At 38.7% G+C, this 13,504-nt stretch overlaps 1 protein-coding gene across 1 annotated transcript; it reads right to left on the reverse strand.

The window, feature by feature from the left end:
• Positions 1 to 1,587: 1,587 nt before the first annotated feature.
• LOC131904497 (prolactin-3D4-like) lies at positions 1,588 to 2,223 on the reverse strand. Its single transcript, XM_059255619.1, has one exon. It carries the CDS (start codon positions 2,218 to 2,220, stop codon positions 1,588 to 1,590), a length of 633 nt encoding a protein of 210 aa, XP_059111602.1. The 5' UTR covers positions 2,221 to 2,223.
• Positions 2,224 to 13,504: the final 11,281 nt, after the last annotated feature.

Genomic DNA, 13,504 nt, shown 5'->3' on the forward strand with positions numbered 1-13,504 from the left:
GATTCCAAATTATACTACAACATTATGGTACCAAAAACACCACTGAAAGGGCACAAAACTGGAAGCGCTCCTCAGTGGGATAAATTAGAGAATCAATGTATAAACTCAGCTATGACAGAATTCCTAGCCACTCTCCCAGCTACATGACTACATATGCACTGTCCAGTAGTAGCCAAGCAAGAGGCTTAGTCATTCCAGGACCTTATGTCCTACATAATCTGTGTGCTGCATGATCATGTAATTTATGCACAGCGTGATCATCTATGCGCATGCTTGGCATAGCTCCATAAGCCCATATGCACATGTGTGGGGGAATCCATAAAAAGCAGGTCACAGACTCCTCCCTCCTCTCTCTCCCTTTACAACCATTTCGATAGGCCTAAGCACTCCTCTCTGTTCCTTCTCTTAATAAACTCTTATATTGGGTTTTGTCATGCCTTGTGGCTTTTTTTGAATGGTAAACAGCACTGGTTAATGAATAACACAGCACCACATAATAACTAACAAGCTACAGATATGAAATTTTTAAAATAAAATGCCCAAAGTATATATTCAACAAAAGCCTCTTCAACAAATTGTGCTAGGGAGAAACATATACTGTACTCCTGATCTTGTAGCATCCTTTCATGTCCAGAAATCACTGTTTCATTCTGATCCTCCCTAATATCTGGCTTTTACAACTCATTCCATTCCCTCTTCCATGATTGTTCCTGAACCTTGACAAGGGGTGTGGCATAGATTTTCTATGTGTGGCTGAGCATTCCATAGTAATTTTTCTCTGCACTTTGACCAGTTTTGAGTTTCTGGATTAACTACCATCCACTGCATAAAGAAACTTTTCTGATTATGTCTGAGAGCTGTACTAATATGTAGGGATAGAAATATAAAATTAAAAGGCAATTTGATGCTATGTCTATTTAGCAAAATATTAGTAGTATTTTGGGACCTGTGAGCTCCCCAAATATTGGTTCTTTGACAGATTTGCATATGTTTCTTTCTGTGTAGTAAGTCTTAAGTCCAATAAGAAAGCAGTTGGTTACATCCATTAACATTTGTGCCACTATTTCATTCACATGCCTATATTGCTGTTGAAACATCAGTCATTATTGCAGTTCACAGGGTTCACATGTGAGTACCTTCTAGTACTACGAGAGCTAGCTAGCATGGAGGAAGTATCCTGCTCAAATAACAATTTGATTTTTCCATGTTTTATGACCAGTGCATATGTTGTCTTCAGCAACAAGATCTTAGCATTGAATTCAGGTGGGCAATTGAGAGCAATGGCAATATCCTTTATTTCTTTGGAGGATGTGGTCTCTGAGATACCTCTTACAGTTTGAGGGGGTATTCTTTACTGACATTGGGCTTTTTGTTTGGCAGCCTATGGCTTCTTGGATGATTATAATCCCTGTTTAGGGTAACTCCAATTAAATAATATTTTTTTTGTTGTTTCTAAAGAATTAGATTTTATTGTATAAAAAGAAATCCATTATAGCTGTGCATGCACTAAGAAGAAATAAAAGCACTACAGTTCTTGTTCAAAAGGGCTCATGTCAGGAAGACATTACAGGGTTGTGCAGTCAGCACTCATTCATTAAAACACTTATTTTTAAAGATATCTCGGCACCTCAGCATCTTAAGGTAAGTGTTGATCTTATGAGTATCCCTTTTCAGGCAGTGGACCAGACTATAAAAGGCAAAAAGGTGAGTGTCTTCATCAGATGACTGCAAGTCTGCCAGTCCAGACCAGGCAGGGTAGGGATCTTTTTCAACTTTCTTCTGGCTCCTGCTGAGTATGATCTTCATTCCTTCCTGAAGCACACGAATTCTGTTTCTCACAGCATTGGCTCTTTTCAGCATTTTATCAGAAGCTTCCTTGAGAATAGGCACTGTAGAAATCAGGTATTTCAGTGGTTCTTCCCAGGCATGGGAAATATTGATCATTGCTTTTAGAAGGTCTTCAGTTTTTGTTTCATGGACTTCCTCACGGGATTGAGGAGTGTAGATGGAAGCAATGTGGCATAGGCTGAGCCTCCTGTTCTTGATCCAACTGGTATTGATATATTTCATGTCAAATTCATGATATAAATCTGCAGCCAGGAAATATGTGGTATGAGACAGACCCACCACTCGATAATACAGGTCTTCAGTGGACAAAGAGACAGTCGGTTTGGAGGCTACTTGCTCCCAAAGGAGCAGATTTGACACCAGCAGTAACATACATACCCCTGCTATTCAGAGGGCCTGATCCAGTTGGGGGCCCCTCAGCCATTGGTTCACAGTTCATGTGTTTCCATTCATTTGGCTATTTATCCCTGTGCTTTATCCAACATTGGTCTCAATATATAAATAAACTCATATAAACAAACTCAAAGAAAAAACCATACAAACAAACTCAAAGAAAAAAAACCACATGATCATCTCACTAGATGCAGAAAAGGCATTTGACAAAATCCCACACCCCTTCATGATAAAGGTCTTGGACAGGTCAGGAATACAGGAACATATTTAAACATAATAAAGGCAATTTACAACAAGCCAACAGCCAACATCAAATTAAATGGAGAGAAACTCAAAGCAATTCCACTAAAATCAGGAATGAGGCAAGGCTGCCCGCTCTCCCCATACTTATTCAGTATAGTACTTGAAGTTCTAGCCAGAGCAATAAGACAACATAAGGACATTAAGGGGATACAAACTGGAAAGGAAGAAGTCAAGCTTTCCCTATTTGCACATGACATGATAGTATACTCGAGTGACCCCAAAGATTCAACCAAGGAACTGATACAGCTTATAAACACCTTCAGCAATATAGCAGGATACAAGATCAACTAAAAAAAATCAGTAGCCCTCCTATATACATTTGACAAACAGGCTGAGAAGGAAATCAAAGATACATCACCCTTTACAATAGCCACAAATGATACAAAATACCTTGGGGTAACACTAACCAAGCAAGTGAAGGACTTATATGACAAGAACTTTAAGTCCCTGAAAAAAGAAATTGAAGAAGATGTCAGAAAATGGAAAGATCTCCCATGCTCATGGATAGATAGGATTAACATAGTAAAAATGGCAATCTTACCAAAAGCAATCTACAGATTCAATGCAATCCCCATCAAAATCCCAACACAATTCTTCACAGACCTGGAAAGAATAATACTTAACTTCATATGGAAAAACAAAACAAAACAAAACAAAAAAACAACCCAAGATAGCCAAAAGAATCCTGTACAATAAAACAACCTCTGGAGGCATCACGATCCCTGACTTCAAGCTCTACTATAGAGCTATAGTAATAAAAACAGCTTGGTACTGGCATAAAAACTGACATGTGGGCCAAGGGAATTGAACTGAAGACCCTGACAATAATCTGCACACCTATGAACATATAATTTTTGACAAAGAAGCCAAAAGTGTACAATGGAAAAAATAAAGCATCTTCAACAAATGGTGCTGGTATAACTAGATATCAATGTGTAGAAGGCTGAAAATTGATCCATATCTATCACCGTGCACAAAACTTAAGTCCAAGTTGATCAAAGACCTCAACGTAAATCCAGCTACTCTGAACCTGCTAGAAGAGAAAGTAGGAAGTAGTCTTGAATGCATTGGCATAGGAGATCACTTCCTAAATAGAACACCAGTAGCTCAGACACTGAGAGAAACAATCAATCAATGGGACCTCTTGAAACTGAGAAGCTTTTGTAGAGCAAAGGATACGGTCAACAAGGCAAAGCGACAGCCTACAGAATGGGAAAAGGTCTTCACTAACCCCACATCTGACAGAGGACTGATATCCAGAATATAAGGAACTCAAGAAATTAGACATCAAAATGCCCAACGGTCCAACTAAGAAATGGGCTATAGAACTAAACAGATAATTCTCAACAGAGGAAGCTCAAAAGGCTGAAAGACATTTAAGGAATTGCTTAACATCCCTAATCATCAGAGAAATGCAAATCAAAACAACTCTGAAATACCACCTTATGCCTGTCAGAATGGCTAAGATCAAAAACACTGAAGACACCTTATGCTGGAGAGGATGTGGAGCTAGGGGAACTCTCCTCCACTGCTGGTGGGAATGCAAGCTTGTACAACCACTTTGGAAATCAATATGGCGCTTTCTTAGAAAATTGGGAATCCATCTCCCCCAAGATCCAGCTATACCACTCTTGGGCTTATACCCAAGAAATGCTCAACTACACCACAAGAGCACTTGTTCAGCTATGTTCATATCAGCATTGTTTGTAATATCCAGAACCTGGAAAAAACCTAGATGCCCTTCAACTGAAGAATGGATAAATAAAATGTGGTACATATACACAATGGAATACTACTCAGCAGAGAAAAACAATGACATCATGAGGTTTGCAGGCAAGTGGATAGATCTAGAAAAAATCATCCTGAGTGAGGTAACTTAGACTCAGAAAGACAAACATGGTATGTAATGTACTCACTCATTGGAGGATACTAGATGTAGAACAAAGATGACTGGACTGCTATTCACAACACCAGGGAGGCTACCTGGAAAACAGGACCTCAAGAAAGACACAGGGATTGCCCAATGACGGAGAAAAGGATGAGATCCACATGAACAGCCTGGATGTGAGTGGGGGTAATGAATGGCGAGGGTCGAGGGAAAGAGAGCTTGGAGGACTGGGAGATCCCAGCTGGATCAAGAACAGAGAGGGAGAACAAGGAATAGGAGACAATGGTAAATGAAGACCACATGAGAATAGGAAGAAGCAAAGTCCTAGAGAGGCCCACAGAAATCCACAAAGATACCCCCACAATAGACTGCTGGCAATGGTTGAGAGACAGCCCAAACTGACCTACTCTGGTGATAGGATGGCCAAACATCCTAATTGTCACGCTAGAAACCCCAACCAATGACTGAGGGAACTGAATGCAGAGATCCATGGCTAGGCCCCGGGTGGAGCTCCGGGAGTCCAATTGGCGAGAAAGAGGAGGGTTTATATGAGCAATAAATGTTGAGACGAAGGTTGGATAAATAATATTTTTATGAATGCACACACATATGAAGTTTATAAAAATAGTAGGTTTCCATATAGCTTTTCAAACATCCCCAGATTCTCAGTGTTAATTATCACTCCCTAGGCCTATTCTCTGGTATATCCTCCCATTTATCCTCCCACTAAAACCTCCCTCCCCAGTATTCCACCTTAGCCCTTCATATCACCTCTGTACTACTCCCTCCTCTTCCCTTAAAATATTTCTTTGCCCTCCCAATCAATAGTCTCTTTCTAATTTCCTGAGTTGTACAGACACTCTGAATTAAACACAAAAATCTAAATGTTTGTTGCTAAGACACTCATATAAGTGAGAATATAATTTTGTCTTTCTGGGTCTGGGTTACCTCATTTAGTATAATGTTTTCCAGATCCAAATATTTGCCTGAAAATTTCATAATTTCATTTTTCTTTATACCTGAATAAAATTCCACTGTATATAGACACCACATTTTTATTATCCATTCATTGGTTGATGGATATCTAGGCTGTTCCCATGTCTTAGCTATTGTGAAAAGAGAAGAGCTATCAATATAGTTGAGCATGTGATTTTGTAGTAGGAAATAGCATTCTTTTGGTATATGATTAGAAGAGGAAGAGGTGGAGAAGGAGGAAGAAGAGGCTGAAGAAGAAGAAGAAGAAATAGAAGAAGAAAAAGGAGGAAGAAGAGAAGGAGGAGGAGAGTGGATGTCTGATGAAGCAGAAATAAAATACCAGACATGAAAAACCCTATTTTCAGATGTTGGTCAGGGTTGGTCCAAGAGACTAACAAAACCTAGGAAACAATTGTGATTGCCCTCGGTTGCTCCCCAGAGCTGGAAGGTAAGTTCCTATAGCTGAAGACATCATACACATTAGGTACAAAGCCCAGAGGCCTCTGATATAGAATTGACCTGAATGCCTTCTCCTTGAGAAAATACCATGCAAGCTTCCAAAGGAGGGATGCAACCAACAGTCTTGTCCTGCTATGATACCTATGAACCACAATAATGACCAGCATGCCATGATAGCACTAAGGGTATAGTAGTGTTACACATACCTTAGTGGTAACTAACAGCACTGTAATTGGACTTCAGAAGTGCTCAAAAGTGGGTAGTAATTCCAGGTACCCAAAACCTATATAATTACCCAGGACTAATGAAGTCATAGATTGAGGAGAATATACAAGCATATTCTACTAAAACATCATCATACCTAACCACATTCTAAATAGTTGTCCTTATATTCACAGATAAGTGTAGCTTTCCTGACTCAGCAAGGAAACTTCTCTTTAAAACAGATGGAGACCATTACAGAAACTGCAATCAATCAAAACGCAGAGTTCTGGAACCCCATCCAGTTGGACACATCTACAAAACAAGTCCTACACCCAAGATTGAGGGAACATTAGGAAACAGGAGGCTAGAAAGATTGTAAGAGCCATAGGATCAGGAAGTTTGCTATAAAACTGTGTCTTTTAGTAATGTCAGATGCTACACACATAAAGTATCATCAGTATGACTAAACAAGAGCAAACAACAATAGACAAGCCAACATGAACAGGGGAAAGACCACAAGTCCTCAAACCTACACAAAGAACTACAGGTACATTCTTGTCCACCATTGAAAATACCCCAATCTCATTCCCAGCATTATAGCAGACCACCTTCAGGGGCCTGTCTTTCCTCTCTGACTCTAGTTTCTGGGGAATCCAAAGATACTCATGACAGACACAGCTTTCTTCCTTCCTGTGGGCCCTCAGCTCTTCACTTCTAGTCCATCCCTATTCCTTCCTGTTAGCCCCTTATATTTAGAACCATGTTCTACTAGGGACCTTCAGTGGCCACACCTGGCAGAGACTTAGAAACACTCCCTGACAAGCAACCCATACCCATGACACTCTCCTAAGATCCAGAGAAGGCAACAGAACACCAACCCAACAAATAACAAGACTAGATATCAACACCTAGAATCACAATCACCACAAAATCAGATGCCTGGACAACAATGTAAAAAACACACCATGACAGCCAAGATAATACACCTCCACTAGATCCCAGCCAACCTTCTACTACAGTAGGCCCTGAGAAATGCAACATAGCTGAAGAACAAAGCAAGAACTTTCAAATAGCTGCTATGAATATATTCACAGTCCTTAAAGAAGATATGAATAAATATATTAATGAATTCTTTGAAAACACAGACAAGCAATGGAATGAAATGAAGAATATAATGATCTGTTTGGGAGGCATCCAGGCAGTGGCACTGGGTCCTGTGCTCATTGCATGAGTCGGCTGTTTGAAACCTGGGGCCTATGCAGGGTCGCTTGGCTCGGCCTGGGAGGAGGGGACTGGACCTACCTGGACTGAGTCCACCAGGTTGATCTCAGTCTGTGGGGAAGGCTTTGTCCTGGAGGAGATTGGAATGGGGGGCGGGCTGGGGGAAAGGTGAGGGGGGCGGGAGGGGAGAGAACAAGGGAATCTGTGCCTGTATGTAGAACTTAATTGTATTGCAAAATAAAAATTTAAAAAAAAATAATAATTCAAAACTTGAAAGTAGGAATAGACTCACTAAATAAAACTCAACTGAGAGAAAACAAGTAAAAAAATTAGGAAGTCAAACAGAGAAACCTCAGAGGTAAGCCTCTCCAATAGGAAACACAAGATAGAAGGAAGCCTCTTAGATACTGAAGACAAGATAGAAGAAATGGATACTCAACTCAAAAAAAAATGTTAAATGTAAAAAAACCCAGGGACAAAATATCCAGGTGCTGCACAACAGTTTCCTCTGAGATTGAAACATCCCATCCTACAGAGAAGCCCTTAAATAGAAAGGTAAACAACTTAAAATAGCTCCAGGAAGTCCCTGAAACTGACCAGATTCACTAGGCCCCTGAGAGCCTGGACAAAGTAAACAATGAAACCTGAGAGTACTTCTCAGATGAAATGATGCTGGGTAGCAAAGAAGATTCTCAGAGGAGACAAACTCCAAAGAAGATCCTTGAGACCAGACCAGCTCCCTGAAGAAACAAGAAATCAGCTGAACTGTCTGGAAGAGGTTTAGACCAGTGTCACTTTGAAAGGACACTCTCTCACCTGTTGAACTACCTGAAAGATGTGCAGTATGATCTAGGTTTCCCAGCTTTTTGAGCTTTCACCCATGTTGGGATCAGCCTTGTAGATAGAGCTGTTTTTGAGTCATTTCTGCTTTAAGTAACCTCTCACCCATAATCCTGTAAGTGACTCCAGTAAAATCCATTGGTTTACCAAGTTGTACTTTTTTGTTGTTTGTTTGTTTTTGTTTGGTTTTTTGAGACAGGGTTTCTCCGTGTAGTTTTTTGCCTTTCCTGGAACTCACTCTGTAGGCCAGGCTGGCCTAGAACTCAGAGAGATCCATCTGCCTCTGCCTTCTGAGTGCTGGGATTAAAAGTGTGGCCACCACCACCTGGCTCCAAGTTGGACTTAAATGGTATCTGTACTTGGTCTGTTGTGGATTATCTATATAGACAGGATGAGTTGATGTGTGTATTGTGTTCCTTCACAGAAAAGATTTTGTCACACAACAGGAAATCTGGATCACTATGAAAAGACCAAATCTAAGAATAATATGAATAAAGGAAGATAAAGAAATTCAGGTCAAAAGAACAGAAAGTATTTTCAATAAAATTATAGAAGAAAAATTTATTTCCTAATCTAAAGAAGGAGTTTCCTATCAAGAAAAAAGAAGCAGACAGAATATCAAATAGATTGAACCAGAAAATAAATTCCCCACAACACATAATAATCAAAGTACTAAATGTATAGAACAAATAAAGATTATTAAAAACCTCAAGGGAAAAAGACCAAGTAACATATATAGGCAGACCTATTACAATAACACCTGACTTCTCAATGGAGCTTTTAAAAACCAGAAGGGCCTGCAGATGTTCTACAGACTCTAAGTAACCAAAGGCTAGCCCAGGTTACTGCGGTGAGCAAAACTTTCAATCACAGTAGATGGATAAAATAAAACATTCCATTAGGAGTCATTAGAAGGAAAACTCCAACCTAACGATGTAAACAACACCAAAGAAAATACAAGGAATAAATAAAAAGGGGGAATAAACACCATAGTAATAAAATAACAAGAATTACCAAACACTGCTCATAGATAGCTCTCAATATCAATGGTCTTAATTCTCCAATAAAAAGACACAGTCTAACAGACTGGTAACAAAAATAAGATCCATCTTTCTGCTTCATCCAAGAAACACACCTCAACATCAAGGATACACGTCATCCCAGGGTAAAGTGTTGGAAAAAGATATTCCAAGCAAATGAACCTAAGAAGTAAGCTTTTGTAGACATTGTAATATCTTACAAAATAGACTTTAAACCAAAACTAATCAAAAGAAATAGGAAAGGACACTACATATTCATCAAAAGAAAAATCCACCAAAACAACATTACAATTCTTAACAACTATGTAGTGGGTAGCTGTTCTAGCTTTTACCCAGTAAGGCTCCTGGAAACTGCCATGCCTATCTATGACACGTCCCTGGGGTGGGTCCGAGATGGGAGCCCTTAAGACCTGAGATCTGGATGTGCTGGCTCTTTTGGTTCCTGGTGATCCTGGATGCTACAACACAGATCGAGTCAGAGTTGTCCAGAGAACCCTGCTGGACTGCATCTAACCTCTCCTGGATCCTGTAACCAACCCCTTTACTGGCTGTAATTTACCCCAAAGTAAACCTCCTTTTTAAAAACTATGTGGAGTTGCCTTGATAAATCCCCACATTATCTGGTACTCACGTGGGGCAAATTCCAAATGCTAACCAGGATTAACAAAATAATAATAAAAATTTACAAAACACACTCCTTAGTTTAGAATCTGCTAACTTACTATAAGAACTTCAGTCAATTAATGATAAACGTATAGCCAGATTTGATTTCTTTATAATAAATATGGAAACTTAATGTATAGAACAATAACTCTCCAGGGTAAAGTTGGCACTACTCAAACACTTTATAAGGAAGAAAGATTGTCATTAACTGATAAATAAAGTCTATGGAATCATGTGTTTCAGAGGAACATAAAAAGTTGCATGATACCATGAGAAATCTGGAATCCTGTGCAAGAGAGGAGGTTCACTCCCTAGAACAGACCCTTGGTGCTCATTTGTAAGCCCTGGAAGAAACTCTCAGTAAAGATAACAAGGACCTAATAAGCAGAAGGGCAAGACCATACAGGTCATAACACCTCCAGATGGCTTTCATACAATGGCCTATCCTGTCATCATCCATGAGAGGCCAGCAGATAGATGATAGACACCCAGAGCCCATGTGTAATATACATTACAACCAATTTCGATGAGAGATTTTTAAAAATATGCTGGAAGAGATAGTCACATATGGCATACACTCAACATATGTAAGATAGATGTTAAATTTGTGGTCTACCTTACATAGAATCATTCTAGATGACTGGAATCAGTTTATTTCAGCTGTTCTAGAATATAGTCAACAGTTACAATGGAGAAACTGGTTGAGACAAGAGGCAAGAAATTTAGAACAACAAGGTAAACTCAGAGGTTTTGAGATCCCCCAAGATCAGATTTTCGGTGAGGGACATTTCAGTGATAGGATTGTACAAGCCACTTAGGATGAGCATACAATATCCCTATGCCATACAGCAGCTCTAAATGCTTGAGAAAAATTCCAGAACCAGAAAAACCAACTGAGGTATATACAAAGATATCTCAGGGACTGGATGAATCCTTCACTGAATTTTTTACAAAGACTGACCACAGCTATAATGAAACCGTGTAAGTTAAAGGATTAAAACAAGTATTAACTGAGTCCTTGGCATTTAGCAATGCTAATAAGAATGCAAAAGGATACTTATACCATTAAAAGTCAGATCAGCTCCTCTGGAAGGATGGATTCAGTATACTAACGGTGTTGAGTCTCTTAACTATAATAATGAGACTTGGATAGAAGAGGCAATTCCCAGAGGTAAAAGCAGGCTCTGGGGTACCAAATGCTTTAAATGTGGTACACCAGGTCATATAAGTAAAAACTGTACCCAGGATGCTCCTAGAAGTAATACTCCCTCTAGAAATAACTCAAACAGGACACTCCAACCTTCTGTATTATGTAGAAGATGTGGCAAAGGCCGACAGTGAACCAATGGATGCAGATCAATAATAGATATATGAGGCAACACTTTACCAGTGAGAAACACCTCAGGAGACCTCTTTCAGGCCCCCAAATTGAACGTAGTCCAATCATTTCCAGCCACTGTGGAGAAAATTCCTCTCCAGGATAATTAAATAAACCAATGCCTAATGTAAAGAATGATTCTGCACTGGATGATAGAACAGCTCTGATAGATGAATCAAAAATTCCAAAGAACTCAATAAAATGAATATTTTGGCAGACTTCCATTAATGAACAAAGACCACAGCTTATAATTTGAATTAATAGCATTGTTCTGGAGGGCCTGATAGACACAGGTGCAATTGTGAATATAATTACACCCAAATCATGGCATCCAAATTGGCCTCTTAAAAAGGTAGATATCTAATTTCTAGAGATTATAACCCTATCTCAGATAAAACAGAGTTCAAGATGGGTTGATTGCATAGTGTCAGAAGGACAGAGAGGAGGGCTGAAGCCATATGTACCAAAAGTAGCAGTGAATCTTTGGGGCCAAGAGCTGTTACAACAATGGAATATCCAAACTAAAATTCCTATACTCTCAGAAGAGAAATATAGACCAATGCATGTTTCTAGGAATAATATCATAACGTGCTATAAAAAAGTCACCAACCATTCAGGCTACACATAAACAGAACACAGCTGCTATTAAACTCTCAGAAGTGCCAACAGTCTTACCTTTAAAATGGCTAACTAATAAAACTGTCTGTGTTGGACAATGGCCTTTGACAAAAGAGAAGCTACAAGCTTTAGACAAGCTGATTCAAAAGCAGTTAAATGCTCAACACATTGAAGAATCTACCAGCCCTTGGAATTCTCCTGTATTGTTATTTAAAAAAAAGTCTGATAATTGGAGAATACTGACAGATCTGAGAGCTATTAATAAAGTAATTCAGCTTATGGGCTTCCTACAAAATGGGATGCCCTTGCCCTCTCTGCTACCCAAAAAATGGCCTATAATAGTTATTGACTTAAAAGACTGTTTCTTTACCATACCTTTACAAAAAAAAAGTGATAGACAAAAATTTGCCTTCACAGTACCTAATTATAACAATTCAAAGCCAGTCAAGAGATATCAATGGAAGGTCTTCCCACAGGGAATGTTAAACAGCCCTACCCCATGTTAATATTTTGTGCAAAAACCATTGGAGGTAATTCATGTGGTTTCCACAATCCATAATGTATCATTATATGGATGATATCTTATTAGCTGAGCCAAAGTTAGGCATATTAGAAAGGATGTTTGAAGAAGTAAAAAATGTTTTGCCTCACTGGGGATGAAAATTGTTCCTGAAAAAATACAAAGAGGAGATTCTATTAATTACTTAGGATATAAGATAGAGCTACAAATAATTAGACCCCAAAAGGTACAACTAAGGGGAGATCAATTGAAGACTCAATGATTTTCAAAAATTGTTAGGAAGCATTTCCAACTTACAGAATATCATGAGAAAACCCAAAGATGGACTACAAAATTTGGCTAATACTCTGAAAGTGGACAAAGAATTAATTAGTCCAAGAGAATTATCAGCCAAAGCTGAAAAGGACAATATAAAAAGCACATGTGAATTGTGTGATTCCAGAACTTAAATGCATTTTGGTCATACTCCCCTCTAGACATTCCCCCACAGGTATTTTGATGCAGAGCAAAGATATTATATTGAAATCGATATTTCTACCATGTAAACCAAGTAAGAAGTTAAAGACTTATATAGACTAGATCTCTCTGATTTGATTCAAAAGGGAAAATTAAGACTTCATCAGTTGTCAGGAATGGATGCAGCAGAAATTGTAGTGCCTTTAACTAATGAGGAAATTTCCTCACTATAGAAAGATAATGAATACTGGCAGATAGCCTGTAGTAACTTTTTGGGAGAGATTAACAACCGTTATCCCAAAAGCAAGAGACCAGAATTCATAAAGATGACTGAATGGGTCCTTCCTCACATTGTACAACAAAAAACAAATTCTGGAATCCTCACATTGTACACTGATGCAAATAAATCAGAGAAAGCAGGATACAAATCAGGAGACTTAAGTAAAGTGGTTCAAAGTCCATACAACTCTGTACAAAAGTACAGAACTGTATGCCCATTCTTATGGTACTGATGGATTTCATAGAACCCCTTAATATAGTCACTGACTCTCAATATATGGCAAGAGTTGTTTTACACATTGAAACTGCTGAAGTTATTCCTGATAATACAGAATTAACTTCATTATTCATACAATTGCAGGAAATCATCAGAAATAGTGAACATCATATATATATATATATATATATATATATATATA

The sequence above is a fragment of the Peromyscus eremicus genome, chromosome 2, assembly GCF_949786415.1.
Source record: "Peromyscus eremicus chromosome 2, PerEre_H2_v1, whole genome shotgun sequence".
Classification (NCBI taxonomy): domain Eukaryota; kingdom Metazoa; phylum Chordata; class Mammalia; order Rodentia; family Cricetidae; genus Peromyscus; species Peromyscus eremicus.

Bases quoted from the DNA above. Each gene is read 5' to 3' on its own strand.
- LOC131904497 (XM_059255619.1), bottom strand. From the start codon at position 2,220: ATGTTACTGCTGGTGTCAAATCTGCTCCTTTGGGAGCAAGTAGCCTCC.